We start from the raw sequence: 18,134 nt of genomic DNA, 5'->3' as shown, positions 1-18,134 counted from the left end.
TCAACGATGAACTAAAGCAGTATGATGTAACAACGGGCTTCATCCAGTAATTACTATAAGTGACTAAATGCTTAACCTATGGTATGACAAAAGCTCCCACCTCGAGTGTAGTTAATTTATTTGAAAATAAGAAATTTGTTGTTGCCAAGCCACATTTGTAACAATTGACTCAATTCACATCTAAAATCTCCCAAAAGGAATACTTGGAGAAGTCAAATAAGGAGGTGGTCGTTTTCAATATGAATATTAATTGATGAGTCATTTAAAAGATTGGTTATATATGATGTGAGATTTTAGAATATTACAATTTCTCTAACTTTTTTTTTTTGATCATCAAACATCATCACTTTATTTACTATTTCATATGTGGGAATATAACACCCATAACATCAGTGCATAAAAGATCAAATAAAGCAGGGGGATATGATATCCAGTTCGGGGGTAAGGAGTTGTTCCGACAAGCCTTGGCTATCCAGTCCGTGGGGCAATTTGAGCTACGGTTGCAGTGGGCTAGGGAGAGGCCCGGGAGTTGGGCAAGTTTAGCTTGGGCCCGGCTCACAATCGGTTGCAGTTCCCAGTTGAGTTCAGTCGAAGACTTTAACGCGTGCACCAGAGATAAATAGTGAGAGTGTACTTGAGGAGAGAGAAAGCGTCGGCTTTCGATGAACTTTAGGGTTTCGTCCATTGCGATCGCCTTTGCTTGAGAAGCCGAAGCCGCATCGACTGGCTTCGCAAATCCGTCCACCACAAAGCCTTGGTGATCTCGACAGATACAAGCGATGGCAGCTCTGACTTAAAGAATTAACATACACGACATGATTGCCCATATCTCCCTGCAATACGGTCCTACTAGACGAGTGACCTTTGCCTCCATAGAAGTCATAAGGAGCGTCACACTTCGTCCAAACTCAGCAATCGCTCTCTTTCCTCAAAATCATATATGGCCCAATCTATCCTATTTCATGAGGAACCAACTTCCATAACATTTGTTACAATCTAACTATCGCTGGGAACCTAAAAGCAATAATTTGTACAAAGCACAAAGTGATAATCATTTGGGATTATTGTCTTATATACAGCATTTTCATTGAGAAAAGTCAGAATTCTCATCCCGAGTCCCTTTTGCCATAACCAATGACTAGACCTGTATAAGAAATGGATTTCTCTCACGTCCTCGACTTAAGCTCCTCCGTTGGAGCATACATTCGCAACGCAAATTTTTCTTCTCCAGCAAAGGTGTTATGAGCCCGCGTGATTGATCGATTAGCGCGATTGAAGAGCTAAAATCGTCGAATTAGGAATGGATTAGCCCGCTTGCTTTGCACCAGAGCAAATTGTAGCAAATAAAAGTGGTTTGCCTTTTCTATTAACTATAATTACAGTAATATACAGCAACGAAAAAACCAATAAACGAATGAATTAATCAATCTGGTAGCCTAAACGTCATCGTTTCAATCTGTCTCCACTTCCCTCACACCAGCGTCGAGCAGGACGACGTGGACGGATCGTAGAGAGCCGGGACCAGGTACTTTCTCCCGTTCACGCCGTGCGCGTTGTAGCTCGCCCTCGTCGCCTCATCCACCAGCAAGTTCCCGGCGTAGCCTGGGTACGCCCCATTGCCGTAGATCCCGGTGCACGCCGACGCCGCCTCCAGCGACGCCCCCGCCTCGCTCTGGTAGTACCCGTTTGAGAACGGGTTCGTGGCGGTCCCGGCGAGGAGGCCTGCCAGGTTGATCACCATCCCGTCGACGCCGACGTCCCCGTTGGGCGCCACCAGCGGCGGGCTCTGTGGGCCGTACTGGGGCTGGTGGAACGGCCACGCGCACTGCCCCGGGCACTGCGTCTCCGAGTTGCCCACCCAAATGTAAGGGAACCTGGAGCTCTTGCCGTTGACCTTGACGGAACCGATGGCGGAGTCGTGGGAGCCGCACCGGCTCATGCAGAATCCCTCGACGGCCACGTCGGAGGAGGTGAGCACGACGTTGACGGCGTTCTGCTGCTCGCCCCGGGACGCGAGCTCGACGAGGTGCTTGCTCGTGAGGGACTTCCCGAGGGAGTAGCTCTCGTCGAGGACTTGCCTCCCGAGCGAGAGCGTGAGTGAAGGCGTGGGCCTCTTGGAGGACGAGAGGTGGTAATACTTATCGACCGTCTTCCACCACTGGGAGACGGAAGGAGGGGCGTGAGCCAAAGAAGGGTCGGAGGAGAGGGAGGTGACGAAGTCGGAGACGATGGTGCGCTGGGAGGGCTGGAAGCGGCCGTACCAGATGAGGTTGACGGAGATCTTGCCGGAGAGGAGAGGGCCATTGTGGTACTTCATGGGCGGGGACTGGTCTTGGACCAGCTCGGCCAGCCTCCTGGTGGCGGAGGCCATCTGGAGGAGGCAGAGGGCAAGGAATAGCTTTGGAAGAGCTGTCTTAGAAGTGAAGAAGAAGGATGCCATTGTAGCTGAGTTTTGGCTGAGACTGAGGAAAGAGGAAAGGTGAAAGCTGAGGTAGCTTCTCGCTTTGTTGAAATTGTGGGTTGTGTCGAAGCGAGGAGTATTTATACAAGGTTGGGGATGGGGTGATGCTTCGATTATTTTATTTTACGACTATATAATATAATAATAAATAGATATGAAGTTGGGAACGTAGAAGTGGGGTTAAAGTGCCGGAACCTGCCTGGAAAGAGACAAAGGAGGGCAGCTCATGAATGTAATAATTAAATTTGGAGGAGATGATGTGGTATTGCCATTCCCAGTTGCATCTTCACCAGCAAGATTAACAAATGACAACTGGTGCTCGACTAGGCGTTCAATTATCATTGCATTTACGCTGTTAGGACGACTTTTTCAGAGGTGGTCGATGGTACTCCATCATATTGGAGGCCCCCGCTGGGCCACACTCGTGAGTTTTGCGCCACGCGGCAGTCTTGGTTTTTATTTATTTATTACCAATAGTGGCCTTGGTTGACCAATGATAAATATATGGGATGAGTAAAGCGAAAGGGATAATGTAACGCGTGGGAATTGAGTGGTGTGACCAAAAGCTTGGGTTTGTCCTAAAATCACCTAAACTCTTGCACTAGCATATGCCACGTCATCCATATTATTCATAACTGAGCACATGCAGCCAAATAAATAAAATAAAATAAAATAAAATAAATTAAGGTTACAAGAGTATTTAACTTGATCCACGATCCAATTGAGATTTTGTTATACTCAATGGTATAAATCTAAATAGGATCCCCAAGGTCAAATTGTATCCTTTTCTCGAACCAAGACCCAACCAAGTTTTCGCCCAATTTCAATTTTTATGGTTCAGCTCTTTAGTAAAAAAATCCAAGGTAATGGATCGCAAAAGGGACCACACGGTGAATATTTCTATATAGGAAAAACATGCATATACAAAACCCCCCATTGAGAAGATTGCCCAAGATAGAACACACAGGTCTGATTAATATGATGGGTAGAAATGAGAAAGAGAAGGTCGATTGGAGCCCTCAGGAGTAGCTGAGCGAAAGAAAAGAAGTTAGATTTGGCAAGAGAGGCAAGAGAGGCCAACTTGATTTGACACATTTGCTTGTTAATGAATTGTTTTCGTTGGCAAAAAGTCAAAACTCTCGGTCCAACAATTATACATTTCATTACAGGGCATTAACAGCTAAGGGAAAAACAAGAGTTTTGACCGAGAGAACGAAACCAATCAGTGGCCTGCCTCTTGGGTCGCGAGAAGGAGACACGCTAGTTGGTGGTGGCGGTGGAGCTAATTGTCAAGGATGGGCGTGTTAGCTAAGTGCGAATCCACATTTTTTATAGGTTTAGCGACGCAGCTCTTTTGAGCATGCCATGCCATGGATCTCATGTCCGAGTTTCGATGTCTATCATTAATCGACACAAATTTTCCTGAAAATTATAGACATCGTTAACAATTATTGCAGCGGTGGATCAAAGGTGATGTTAGAGAAATGCATATATCTTTTAGTAATATTTAGGAAATTATTTCTGATTTTTTTTTTATCTATTTTGATTGTGCATATCTAATCCATTTTCCTTACATAGTCATTTATTAAAGTCTATAAATAGACTCTTCATGTGCTATTTTCTATAAATGGAACTATATAAAGAACTTCCTCAAGTCTATCTTCTGCATTGTTATTTTAGTTTAATATCATGAAAAACTCCAAATTAGTACACTATGACAAATTTACCTTGAATTAATTTTTTTATCATTAAAAACCCCAAATTGTACACCAATGATAAATTTATCCAAAACTAATTTTTTTAATAACTAAAACCCCAAACTAATATATTTATGTGAAATTTATCTTTGTTAATTTTTATTAAATTGGATTAATATCAAGAAAAATTATAAATTGATACATCTGTGACAAATGAAGAGTAAACCCTTGAGCTGGTACATCTGTCAATTATCACATGTCATTTAACTCAATTTTTTTATGATAAAATTTAACGAAAAAATATTGGAAAGTACATTTAGTACGTCTATAATAATTTGGGGTTTTTTTCATTTTTGACTTGGTATTAGAACCTCTTTGCTAAGGCAACCCTAGTACACTAGGTACACTTTGCATTGATACACCCATGCTCCCCAAGCACCCTAATGCACACCTAAATAAATCATCCATCCCTACTAACAGTCAACAGTTTTCACTTCATACATATAAGTCTAATTTGAGGAAACACTTAATCCAATCCATTCCACACCAATTGTGCCGCTCGCATTGCCCAATTGAACCTTTATCACTAAGGTGGCTTTTTCTATGGTAGTTGGAGAGGTCACATCACTTAGTAACTATTTTCCCAAACCTATCATATAAGTCGCCTGATGTTGCGACACTAGTCGTACTAGCCATATCGCTCAATTACCATTTTGCAAGCTAGCCACATTAGCAGCTAGCATTTTGCCCTCCAATTCTATATAGGGCTGAGCATGGTTCCCGGGTTACCTGGGAACCGGAACCAAACTGGAGGAGGGTCCGGTTCGGTTCCCGGTTCCGGTTCCTTTTTTCTGGGAACCGGAACCGGAATCGGAACTGGTCCTGGAACCGGAACCGGTTACTTAGGGCAGAAAAAGCTCAACCTTGGATGTTCTAGTGACTTGTATGTGATGTTCTAGTTGAAGTTTGGCTTCGGCCTCTAAATGAAATTTGTAAAGGACTTCTTGGAGTATAACATACTCAAATTTGGGACAAAACAAACAAGTATAAGTGGGTGAAATCGTTATTCTTTGGAAAGACTGGATCTTGAGATTTTGGGACCGACCCTTGATGAATGCATGGACTGTAAGGCAACCTTTTTGTCGAAATTTCACTTTGGTTTCTTAACAAAAGTTGTAAAGGAAATCCTGAGGTACAACATATCAAAAATTTAGAGAAAAAAAACAAGAATAGGTAGGTGAAATCGTGGTCCTTTGGAGATGGTTATATTTGGAATTACGGTACTACGAACTGGGTCCATATTTAATTATCTAGGACGAATTTGATTTCGATGTTTTCATGAAGTATCTACCTTATGGTCTTGGCTATCACATAGTCGAATTTCATAATTTTTTAAGGTCATTTAGGTATTTAATCGGAAATGTTTCTAAAACTGTGCAATCTGATGTGTTCGGATCTTGTAAGTTGCAATGCGTGGACTATATCATTTTGTATAAGGTTCTTTTGGAAATGTATTCTGCATGAAATATCTCTCTTCATGTCTTCCCTACAACATATTTAAATTTCGTAATTTTTGTAGTTCATTTGCCTATTTAACCAAAAATGTTTTAAAAACTGTGCAAGTAGAGAATAGGAAAAGTAAATCGATTTTATCTTTTAATCTAGAACGAATTGGACTACGATTTCTTCATGAAACTTGTACCTCTAGGTCTTAAATACAACGTGTCAAAATTTCAGAATTTTCTGAGTTCATTTAAGAGTTTAATCGAAATTGTTTTCAAAACTTGTACCTCTAGACATTCTTGTTATAGTGGTGTTTTATTTCTACTTTCTAGTTTGCTATTTGTTTTGAAATTTCTAATTATATTCTATTATTGTTGTGTAGTGCGAAGTTAATGTATCAAGATAACATGTCAATGGGAAGTTACCGTGTAGTATACGCGTACATTATAGTTTTTTTTTGTAACGTGCGCATTCATTATATTTTTTTTTGGTAACGTACGTGCACGTTATAGTTTTTTTTTGGTAACGTGTGCATACATTATATTTTTTTTGGTAACATGCGCATATGTTATAGTTTTTTTTTTGGTAACGTGCGCATACGTTATAGTTTTTTTGATAACGTGCGCGTACGTTATAGTTTAACTATGAAAATAAAAAAAAAAAAAAAAAAAAGAACCTGTTGGAATTTGGAACCGACCCTGGAACCTGTGACACGGTAGGTTCCAGGTTCTCGGTTCCCACGGGTAGGTTCCAGGTTCCAGACGGAACCGAACCGGAACCTGGAACCGCTCACCCCTAATTCTCAACCTGCATCTTTTTGTAAAGTCAAAACCACCATCAAACTTGCCTCCCTCAAATTAGCTAGATTTGGGAGTTTCACCACAAACAACGTGGAAGCCACCTCATTCGTCACATCTCAATCGCCGGATGTGATTTAATTTGATTTCAAACTCAAGTTGAATTAGTCCTTGTGAGTTTGAAATTGGATGTTAGAGACGTGTTGATTTCTTCTAGAGATATTTAGGATATTTTCTCTAATTTTCTATATCTATTCTAATAATCCATATCTAATATAGTTTCCTTAAATAATCATCTATTAAAGTTAAAATTTAAGCTCTCTATATACAAAAATTCCTCAAATCTATATTCTATATTATTATTTCTTGACTGGTAAATTGAAGGAGTATGATGTAATATGGGCTTCATCCAATGGTTAGTGTAAGTGACTAGTTGCTTGACTCACGGTATGATAAAAGCTCCCACCTCAAGTGTAGTTAAGTATAAGATTAATTTACATGAATATATAAGAAAGTTAGCCGTGGTCAAGCCACATTTGTAAGGAATGACTCATTTCAGATGTCTCCCTGGGGGTCTGTGAGGAGCATCGCACCTTGTCCCTTAGAAACCATACATAACAGCTTAACTATTTTCACCACGATGAGCACCTAATAGGAATAATTTGAATAAACCATAAAGTTATAATCATTTGGGGTTGCTGTTAAGTTAAATAACGTTCGTGTCATATGCAGCATCTTCACTTAGAAAAGTGAAAGTTCTCATCCCATGTGCCTTTTGCCATAACCAATGACTTACGCCAGTATTAATAATGGATTTCTCACGCTCCCTCGACCTAAGCCCCTCCATCTGTTCCCTTAAAAACTAAATGAGTAATTTCACTACGTAATATCTTTTCTTCCACAAATGGTGTAATTAGCCCGGTCGGTTTATTGATTTCTGTGAGTGAAGAGCTGAACTCCTCAGATTAAGAGTGGATTTTGTCCGGTTGATTTTCCATGGCTCACGTAATTGTAGCAAATAAAAGTAGTTTGCCTTTTTCATTAAATATAATGACAATAATATAGAGGAACTGCAGAACCAATAAACAAATGAATGAATTAATTTGGTAGCCTAAACGTCATAGTTTCTATCTGTCGCCACTTCACTCACACCAGAGTCGAACACGACGACGTGGACGGATCGTAGAGAGCCGGGACCAGGTACTTCCTCCCGTTCACGCCGTGCGCGTTGTAGCTCGCCCCCGTCGCCTCCTCCACCAGCAAGTTCCCGGCGTAGCCAGGGTATGCCCCATTGGCGTAGATCCCGGTGCACGCGGACGCCGCCTCCAGCGACGCCCCCGCCTCGCCCTGGTAGTACCCGTTTGAGAACGGGTTCGTGGCGGTCCCGGCGAGGAGGCCTGCAAGGTTGATCACCATCCCGTCGACGCCGACGTCGCCGTTGGGCGCCACCAACGGGGGGCTCTGCGGGCCGTACAGGGGCTGGTGGAACGGCCACGCGCACTGCCCCGGGCACTGCGTCTCCGAGTTGCCCACCCAGATGTACGCGAACCTCGAGCTCCTGCCCTTGACCTTGACGGAACCGACGGCGGAGTCGTGGGAGCCGCACCGGCTCATGCAGAATCCCTCGACGGCCACGTCGGAGGAGGTGAGAACGACGTTGATGGCGTTCCGCTGTTCGCCCCGGGACGCGAGCTCGACGAGGTGCTTGCTCGTGAGGGACTTCCCTAGCGAGTAGCTCTCGTCGAGGACTTGCCTCCCGAGGGAGAGCCTGAGAGAGGGAGCGTGCCTCTTGGAGGAGGAGAGGTGGTAGTACTTGTCGACCGTCTTCCACCACTGGGAGACGGAAGGAGGGGCCTGAGCCAAAGAAGGGTCGGAGGAGAGGGAGGTGACGAAGTCGGAGACGATGGTGCGCTGGGAGGGCTTGAAGCGGCCGTACCAGATGAGGTTGATGGAGATCTTGCCAGAGAGGAGAGGGCCATTGTGGTACTTCATGGGCGGGGACTGGTCTTGGACCAGCTCGGCCAGCCTCCTGGTGGCGGAGGCCATCTGGAGGAGGCAGAGGGCGAGGAAGAGCTTTGGAAGAAGAGCTGTCTTAGAAGCGAAGAACGATGCCATTGTAGCTGAGCTCAAGGCTGAGAGTCTGAGACTGAGGAAGAGGAAAGGAGAAAGCTGAGGTAGCTTCTCGCTTTGTTTAAGTTGTGAATCGTGTCGAAGCGAGGAGGAGTATTTATACAAGGGTTGGATGAGGGTGATGCTTCGATTATTTTATTTTTCGACTATATAATATAATAATAAGTATGAGGGTGGAACGAGAAGTGGGGTTAGAGTGGCTGAACCTGCATGGAAAGAGACAAACGGAGGGCAGCTCATGAGTGTAATTATTAAATTTGGAGGAGATGGCGACGGTCTTGCAATTCCTAGTTGCATCTTCACCAGCAAGATTGACAAAAGGCGAGGAGTGCTCGACTACACGTCCCATCATCATTCACGCTCTTAGTACAACTTTTTAAGTAACCAATCACAAAAAAAAAAAAAAAGATAATGCTTTTACACACCTATTGTAATTGATGTTTTCATATCGAATTTTCTGATAAATTTTCTCATTTAAACTCATATCGTTAAAATGTCCTACCCAACAATTTAAATTGATTGGCAAAAGGAATTTACGTGCAGCGAAAGTGGACGCGCGAGAGAAAGAGAGGGACTTTCCGCACGTAATCCCGACTAAAGAAGAGTCTCTTTTTTTTTTAACTAATGAGCTGCGAGCTGAAATTCAAACAAAAGGTGGGCAATTGCATCCAGCTCAGCTCCAGCCAAATGGACGAAACTGCCCTCACGCAGATCATTCCCATTCGCCTCGGGGAAGGGCAGCCAGGGGGGAAATGTAGGTTAGGGAGACGTTAGGGAGGGGAGGGGTGGGCAGCGCAGTGCCCACTGTCCCTAGTACAGTCCAGGCTGGAAGTTTTGAAACTACTCCCCTTTTAATTTATGGGAAAGCGGAAGCGCGGACCGAGAGCACGGGCCACCAGCTGGCGGTCAGCGAGTGGCCCCAGAGTATCCGAGGTCGAGGTCGAGGTCGAGGCCGGGGAGAGGGTGGGGCCCACGTGCCCTGCCGATGACGCCGCTCCGCTTCGCCATCGGCCCTCCACATAACCCTCGTGAAGCTTTTGGCGGAACCGACTTTAATACGACGCCGTCTGCTCATCCCCACCCCGCGGAGGTCCAGCTGGTGCAAGCTCACGGCCTAACGCGTCACAGCTGCTTTTTGGTGCTCAGGCCCTATTTCTTTTTCCCAAAATATTGGCAGCTTTCTTTTTCTCTCTTTTTTATGGGAGAATTTCGATGACCGATTTCGCATACGTAATTTGTGCAATGAATGCGACAGTCCCTTCTCTCGAGGAATTAAGAATTCGATTCCGGACTTCAAAAATTCATTCAAAAAAATATTATAATGCGAAATCCAATTAAATAATAAAGAACCGTACGTGATTGATCGTCTCAATTTGTTCTGCCCTTTAAACGTTAGCAATGATCGAAGTACTTGGCAAACTCGAGCTGTAGTTATCCTAGGTGAGTACGTTGAGTAGGGTGTGTACATTTTTCGGGCCCTCTAAAGTTACATAATTACATGCTGGGAGACTCTTCTTATTTTTTAATTAATGCGGAGCGCCTCCTTGAATTCAGCTTATGGACCTACGAACGAGAGTAGCTCTTTTTTTTTTTCCACGATGGAGACAAATTCGAGCTTTCCTTCGTGATCTCTCTCATAAATTGCCCAATGCCAGCCATTTCCCTTGTTTTTATGCGCGAAGCAGTTTTGATTTCCTGGCCTCTTTCGAAGCTAGGACAGCCCCGTCGTCACTGTTAACTATTTGTACTAGGGGGACCAGTGCACGCAGAATTCGGGCGGCGTCCGACCTAGAGGCTCATAAATTGGTCGGTCCAAGGGCTACGTAGGGCTAAAATTTGAAATCGTACGTGTTAATACAATGGAAAGATAAGATTTTAGGAAGGAGCTCGATTTGGTAATTGGGCCTGGCCTGTTCAGTACGAAAAAGATTGATGTGGACAAAGCATATGGGCATCGTGCCCGAGCACATTTAGGGCTAAAGTCCACCGTCGAGGAAGTTTCTGTATTTGCAGCTCCTTCAAATTAATGGGCGGCGGGACTCTTCAAGATATTAAAATGCACGTGTAATTTGTGTTTTAAAACTTTTATATCAAAGAATTAGTGTGGTATAAAGTAGTTGATATATTTTAATTGGGATCCAATTAGAGATGTTGGCGGGTTCAGACTTGACTTTTTATTGGCGATCATCCCAAATAAAGGTATCGGACTTTAATGTTGCGAATATCTTTTTCGAGCGAGCAACGTGGTGTGTTTTGATGTTTTGATTATCTTGAGGAAGATATATGGTGACCAACATAAGTTTTCAAGTGATGGGCACTGTAGTGTAACAATGCGGCCCTAAATGGCAGATTTCAAGGCTTAGTCAAGAGAAAAGGGCCAAGGATGATGCGGGATGATACTTGGATTAAGAGGGACCAAAGAATCTTAACTTTGAGCTTACACATGAGGGGAAAATTGTTAATATGCATGTAAAATGTGTGTTAGAAAAGTATCACCTTAGAGAATTGGTGTAGTGTGAAACAATTATTATATCCTAATTTACCAATAATTTATTAACTTAAACTTTTAAGTGAATGTGAGTCTAATTAGATATATTAACAAGTTTGAATTTGAGCTAAAGGTACCGAATTTCTACCGCACACTCCTAACATGAGAACGCCTTATGGTAAAGAACTCCAAATGCCCAAATTCCAAGGTCTTCAACAGAAAATCATAGATTTTGCAGAAAATAGTTCCTGGAACTAGTGATTCGTGTACAAAACAATCAAGTTCTAAAAGATTTAGGTAGTATAATCAAACCTTAGTTCTCACATAAAGTTTCTTCTGAATCTTTTCGTTCAAAATTGTCAATATGACAGCCTTACGGGTGTCACACAAGTAAGTCTGGACCAATTTGATAATTGTACATTCAAGATATTTTTCTCTTGCAAGATAAGTCAATAGACTGGTGCAGAACTATGATGTCTCATAATACACTTCCGTGCTCTCATCATCAATTATAGAGTTTGTTAAGGTCTGACAATATAGACTTGGAAAATTCTTAGGTGGTGAGCTGGATTTTCGAGAGTCGGTAAATTTTTTTGCTACTACGCAACCTTTTTCCAGGTGAGCTAAGGCGATTTCTCAAGTCCGAGTTTATTTTCGCTGAGTCCATACGGAATGACTAGCCAGTGCAAATTGCAGCTTCTATAATGCTTAAGGCCTAATCATGGGTTCATGAAAGCAAGCCAAAATTAATCGACAATATCGAGGAAAAAAGAAAAGAAAAGAAGAAGCTATGTTGCCACGATTCATTTGGATAAACATAAGATATGCCCTTGATTGTGATTCACTACTTTATCCATGAATATAAATCAAGTGGATACATGTCGATCATCTCGTTCGATCGCAGCGGATCTCGGGTCTTGTGGGCTGTTACCGCTTGTCACCAGGCTGCTGGGTAGCCCGTGAGCAATGCTAATCAATGCACGGACGCCCCCGTAATTGAAAAAAAGGCGACAGATGATGCTTTGTCAAAGGTTCGACGCAGATGCTTTGTCCTTTCAAAAGAGCAAGTGGCCTCATAAAACAACGTCTGGTTTTCATCAACTACTGCTTCAGCTAGCTAGCTATATATCTACCACCATTTGACCATATTAAACTAGGGCCTAATTAAAAAAAAAAAAAAACTAGGGCCTAATTAGTTCACGAGCCGAATCGTGCGGGATCGGGTAGTTTAATCATCCAAGTCTATCCGAAACTCCTAACATTCACGGGACATGCAAGCTCGGACTGTTCTATTCTTGCGTCCAAATCGACCAGTGCAAGAAATGATTTTGGCAAGTGGCCCGCATACAATGACCTAAATACCCGCCCGAAAGGGAATCAAACCTTAATCTTCCGGGCAGCGTGCGTGTTTATTGGTGTATTCTGTTTTCCCCGGATACGCCTCTGTTGCTTCGCACAAGCAGACAACACAGAAATCGATCGATTAGATTTGATGTGTTGAGGGGGGACTAGGAGAGGAGCTAACTTTTGACTTTGCTTTTTGAATGAGGGCATGGATTCTTTCTGTCTGGAGTCTTCATGGATCCTAGCTGTAGTTGTCTCCATGTTTAAGTTTGCTTGACGATTCCTGCTTATTTTATGCAGGATATCTTAGTCTCTCTTTTGCGACCGAGGAACTTTCATTGGGGGGTCATCCTAACCTTTAAGAATGCATCATTTGTTTGACCGCTTGCCCTGATGAGAACGATCATTCAACGACGAGCCATGCATGGAGCGCGAACGTGGCGTGCCAATCTTTCGTTAGGGTTTTAATAAGTCTTGGCCACCAACTACACCATAATCCTCCCCAATAACGCTTTAGGTTAATCAAGAAAAACATCCGAATCTTGCGTTGCGTTCTCATGGGTCTTTTCCTCTCCTCGTGTTCGATCGGTAACGAACGGTTTTCGGCATTGAATATGAATGGGCAGCTCACTTATCTTCTTGGGATGTCAATAGAAAAATGAAGTTTGAAGAGATCGAACAAAGCCAGCCTGGCTTAAGGGTGATGCATGAAGGCTTTTTGTAGCAATGCTTGCGGGCATGGTTACCTCCCGCAAAGTAGATCGCGGAATTGTTTAAGCTTGCACGAGCGGTATGCTTGAGACATGGTGTTATCCTTGCTAGCTTTTTGCTTTTCCTTTTTTTTCGTTCGTCTATTTTTTTTTTTTTTTTTCCATTATGGAAGAGAATCGATTAAAGTATGTGTAGTTCGTATAAGCTTTTACATAATTTTTAGTTAGGAATTCATCTATTCGTATTGGAATTTTTATTTTATTTTGGCATTTATGCATATAGAAATTGGATTATTTGCAATTCTAGTAAATAGCTTCTTCTTTTTTGTGAGAGGGGGTGGGTGAGAGAGAGAGAGAGAGTTTAAGGGTTTTGATAAATTCATAATATTCTTTTGGCGACTTGTCTTTATAAGGGCCCCAACTCGATTATTAATGGGTCGACGATATATCCTGTGCATGAATTGATATGTCTTCGATTTACCCTAGGAACTATATAGATGGAACATAAGCACATCTCCCGTTTCAATGGCTAAGCTGTGGAGATGCGAGGATGGTGCTGTAGGACATGAACTTAGGAAGCCGGACCAGTGCATTCCACTTACACATGCAGAAGAAGCATATACCTTGAGTGGCGAATGGCGAAAGCATGTTCAGATTCTCGGGAGACGAGAGGGACGTGGACATGTCATGTGAGTCCCCAGCGGGGATGGGAGAGGTTCGTGCTTTTGCTTGTGTGTCGGCATGGAAGGAAAGGGGAAAAAGGGCTTTCTTTACGAATCCCATAGACGAGCCAATACAGTGAACTGCCACGGGGGATAAAAATCCATTCAAAGCATCCTATTCAAAGCATCCTCCTCAGTCCTCACCTAACCCTCCCTCCATATGGGCATCCAGATTCCTTTCCCTGTTCCCATCGAGCGCCTCGAACAACCCGCAAAGGCAAAATGAACCTGACGGGAGGGAAAATGATTAATATTAAGAGTCCTTTAATCGAGAATAAAAATTATTTTTGAGAAACTTCTTTCCAATTTTTTTATTTGATAAATGATTGTGAAATAATTGTGTGACAATTTTTAATTGATTGTAAGAATAACAATCTATTTTAGATCATAAAATATTAAATAATAAATTATTACAAATTATTATAGAGTCTTCATCAAAAAATTTGTGATTCATAATAAGTTGTTAAAACATTGTTATAGTAGGAAAGCTCTTTTGATGTTTAGATGACGAAAATGTTTCAATGAAAACTTTATAATACATTTATTTGGTAATTTAGAGAAAGTGATTTCTTTTTAAAAGTCGTTTTCCTCCTATCTAAACTTCTTATTTTTAGTTAATGAAAAATACTTTATGTAAATCAATTAGTCTTCCTAGTATCCCAAACACTCATTAATAAACTATGAGTTTTGAGATAATTAATTAGAGAAATTAGGGGCATGGGATTCCTTCGACCGCGCGGTAAGTGCATCATTATAGTATTGGTAATTCTCACGTTTAATAACCTAACGAGTTAAAATCGTGTCGTCATCCTTATCCTATTCCTCCAAGTGTCAATAAAAAAATAGGGGATTGTCGATTTACGTCCTATCCCAGAGGAAACGAGGGAAATGCCTAGGAAGGAACCTAAAACACGTGCAACCCCAAAAGCTCCAGCCGGGCAAATCCGCGCTTCCCCTAGCTTTGGAAACCGTGCTGAAAACCAGCAAAAGTTTTATGAAAATTACTAGTATCCCTAATTCAATTTAAAATCTTAAATCATTAGTGGGGAATTATAATAATATATGCACAACTTTTTAGTGTTCCTTTGATTAAGAAATGAAGGCTGGTAACAACTCTTCTGATGTGTCGATCATACGAAGGATATCGTAATAAATATTAAGATATAAAATATATTTCGTGTTGAATTCTAATAATTTAAATTCTCTGAGTAAATGATCGCGCACTTAATTTCCTAATGGGTATAAACAATTTTTTTTTATCTATAACAGTAGGAGAAAGCAATGCGAAATAAAAAAACTTGAAAGTTAAGTTTGTTAGGGATTTAAATGCATACATTATTGAAAGAAGCTTGAAAGAATTGTATTTGAATTCCAATATCATTTCATAGCACCATCCACTTATTATTTGGAAAAGCTTAATAATAACTATTGAGCTAATTAAAAGTACCTCATAGACATGAATCCAATCGAAGTTGAATTAGAAACTACAAGCCACCCCACATATATGAACTAATTTGGATATGAACGCTCATCAAAAGAACGAAAAATGAAAGGGATTGAATTTTGATAATGAGTAATAGGAAATCAAATCTGAAATAACCAAAACTCAATAAAGAAGACGTGTTGTGACATTCCATATCAACCCTAGTGTTAGGGAAATCCCTTATGATGTTTTGAAGATGACAAAATAAATCAAAGGCTACTAACATGTTTGATGGTTGAGTAATAGACCATGCGAGATAATAGAACATGTAAAGGATATTATCAAAGTCCTCAAGACCGCTAGACTCAAGACTCAAAGTCAAGCTGCGCGGACTCAAGACTCAAAGTCCAAGAGGCTGCTAGACTTTAGTATCAAAGTCTATTCTACATCGAAGTCTGCTCACTCGACAAATTCCGGGCGAACGTGAATCTTTGAACTAGAAGATAGACTCTATCTTTGAAGCCGAACCCAGACTGGACTCAGTTGTAAAGTCTGACTCATTGTAAAGTCTCAAGACCCAGTTGTAAAGTCTAAAGACCCAGATTGTAAAGTCTCAAGACTCATATCGTAAAGTCTAAAGACTCGGACTTTACATCCAGATTCGATGAATCGTAACTCAAGCCCAATCATACAACGGCTAGTGATCCTGGTTTGGATTCCACATCAAGATTGATTTGATTGAAAACAAGATCTTTCTATACGAAGAAGCTTTACTTATGGAAACCAAGATTTCGTTTGTATGGGCGATCGGAATCAATTTGGGATTTTACCTTTGTCACTCAACGGCTACCAAATCTTCTAAGATACGGAGAGTTTGTCAATGGGTATATTGGAAGACGATTCTCAGGGATCTTGTCCAACGGTAGTTTGGAAGTGGAGGAGTATTTAAGGAGATCATGGACCGATGAGCAAGTAAGAGACGGAGCGTAGAATTTATAATTCCAAAGTACGAGCGACTTTAGATCATATACTTGTCTCTTGAGAGCTTAAACGTTTGTAATCGTGAGAGAAATACCAAGAGAGTGACTTAGTGAGATAGTGTGATCTACTACTAAGTGTTTGCACTCGAAGTTGTAATCTCTTGTTGATTGCATAGTGGAATCCAAACCAAGAAAGGCATTATAGTGGAAGAGTGGACGTGAGCTGGATTAAGCCGAACCACTATAATTCTTGTGTTCTTATTCTTTTCCCTAACTCCTTTATTTTGTTCATACTAGCACTCTCACCTAGTCAATTCACAGTTTCATGAGAAGAGAGAAAGAAAGAGCCCAAATCAACACGCCATGTCCATCCTCTTCCACCGAGCTCGTTACAAAATCAATTGCCCAGGGGAGTTGCTTGTGTAAAACATTTTTCACGCTCTGCCTTTTTGTGTAAAAAGTTAAAACTCTGCAAAGAGATGAGATGGAGAGGGGCGTGCGTAATAATGGCAGATGTGACCCTCCCCTTGTCCTCTCTTTCCAGGTTCTCGTGATCCTGGAAACACTTGCTCCGCGAAGCTGCCGACGAAAGCTACACATTTAACACCTCCCCACACGCTCGCCCAGTTCCGGTTCATGAACTTCTCCTCCTATATATACTCTCCCCTCCTCCTCCATTCTTCATCACTCTCCAAACTCCAGTTCAAAATTTCAAATCAATCTCCACCTCTCCCTCTCTCTCTCTCTCTCTCTCGCTCGCTCTGACCAGTTTCCGAAAATGGGTTCTCCTCTCTCGCTCCAATGGCTCGTCTTCTACGTTCTTCTTCTTCAACTGAGCTTACCCAACCTCTGTTCCGGATCGAGGAAGCTCGCCGCCCTGTACCAGCCGCCTCCCATGGTGGCGAAGTACCACAACGGCCTCTTGCTCGACGGCGACCTCCGCGTCTCCATCCTCTGGTACGGTAAGTTCACGCCCGCCCAGAAGTCGATCGTCTCCGACTTCCTCCTCTCCCTCACTCCCCAGCAGACCCAACACCAGCCGCCGCCGTCGGTCCCCTCCGCCGCCAAGTGGTGGAGCACCGTCCAAACCTACCTGCAGAAGGCCGGCAAGAAACAGACCCGCGTCGCGTTGGCGAGCCAGCTCGACGACGAGAGCTGCTCTATGGGCAAATTGCTGAAGCGGGCTCAGATCACCGAGTTGGCCCAGAAGCTCAGCTCGAGGCCCGGCGCCGGTGCCGGCGAGCTGGCCCTCGTCCTCACGGCCCAGGACGTCGCCGTCGAGAGCTTCTGCGTCAGCGGCTGCGGCACCCACGGCTCGGTCGGGCGGCAGGCGTTCATCTGGGTCGGCGACTCCGCGAGCCAGTGCCCGGGGCAGTGCGCGTGGCCGTTCCACCAGCCGATCTATGGCCCGCAGTCGCCGCCGCTCGTCGCGCCGAACGGCGACGTCGGGGCCGACGGGATGGTGATCAACGTCGCGAGCCTCCTGGCCGGGACGGTGACGAACCCGTTCGGGGACGGGTACACAGCCGGCGCGCCCGGCGCGCCGACCGACGTGGCGTCGGCATGCACGGGGAGCTTCGGGAAGGGGTCGTACCCAGGCTACGCCGGGGAGCTGCTGGTGGAGTCGGGGACGGGCGCGAGCTACAACGCGGAAGGGGTGAACGGGCGGAAGTACCTGTTGCCGGCGCTTTTTGACCCGACGAAATCGCAGTGTGCTACGGTGGTGTGAGAGAGAGGCCTCTTGAGCCGACACGTGTCTTCCTGCTGTATATATGCCTGCTCTGTTGTCCCATGTATATAATGATGTCATAATCGACCGCTTTATTTGATTTGAGTATATCCTATTTTCGCCGTTATAATGGAATTGTCATTTCTATAA

The 18,134-nt window shown here is 43.2% G+C and overlaps 3 protein-coding genes across 3 annotated transcripts; 1 reads left to right on the top strand and 2 right to left on the bottom strand.

Annotated features, from left to right (window-relative positions):
• Positions 1-1,334: 1,334 nt before the first annotated feature.
• Positions 1,335-2,531, bottom strand: LOC104447973 (protein PHOSPHATE-INDUCED 1). The gene has a single exon (XM_010061728.3). It carries the CDS (start codon positions 2,438-2,440, stop codon positions 1,472-1,474), a length of 969 nt encoding a protein of 322 aa, XP_010060030.1. The 5' UTR covers positions 2,441-2,531; the 3' UTR covers positions 1,335-1,471.
• A 4,936-nt stretch (positions 2,532-7,467) lies between these two features.
• LOC104447974 (protein PHOSPHATE-INDUCED 1) lies at positions 7,468-8,672 on the bottom strand. The gene has a single exon (XM_010061729.3). It carries the CDS (start codon positions 8,571-8,573, stop codon positions 7,605-7,607), a length of 969 nt encoding a protein of 322 aa, XP_010060031.1. The 5' UTR covers positions 8,574-8,672; the 3' UTR covers positions 7,468-7,604.
• Positions 8,673-16,878: 8,206 nt separating this feature from the next.
• LOC104447968 (protein PHOSPHATE-INDUCED 1) lies at positions 16,879-18,134 on the top strand. Its single transcript, XM_010061723.3, has one exon. The coding sequence runs from the start codon at positions 17,034-17,036 to the stop codon at positions 17,982-17,984; it is 951 nt and encodes a 316-aa protein (XP_010060025.1). The 5' UTR covers positions 16,879-17,033; the 3' UTR covers positions 17,985-18,134.

Source organism: Eucalyptus grandis, chromosome 3, assembly GCF_016545825.1.
Source record: "Eucalyptus grandis isolate ANBG69807.140 chromosome 3, ASM1654582v1, whole genome shotgun sequence".
NCBI lineage: Eukaryota > Viridiplantae > Streptophyta > Magnoliopsida > Myrtales > Myrtaceae > Eucalyptus > Eucalyptus grandis.
The sequence above is the reverse complement of the archived record's forward strand: the minus strand, read 5'-3'. Positions and strand labels throughout refer to the sequence as shown.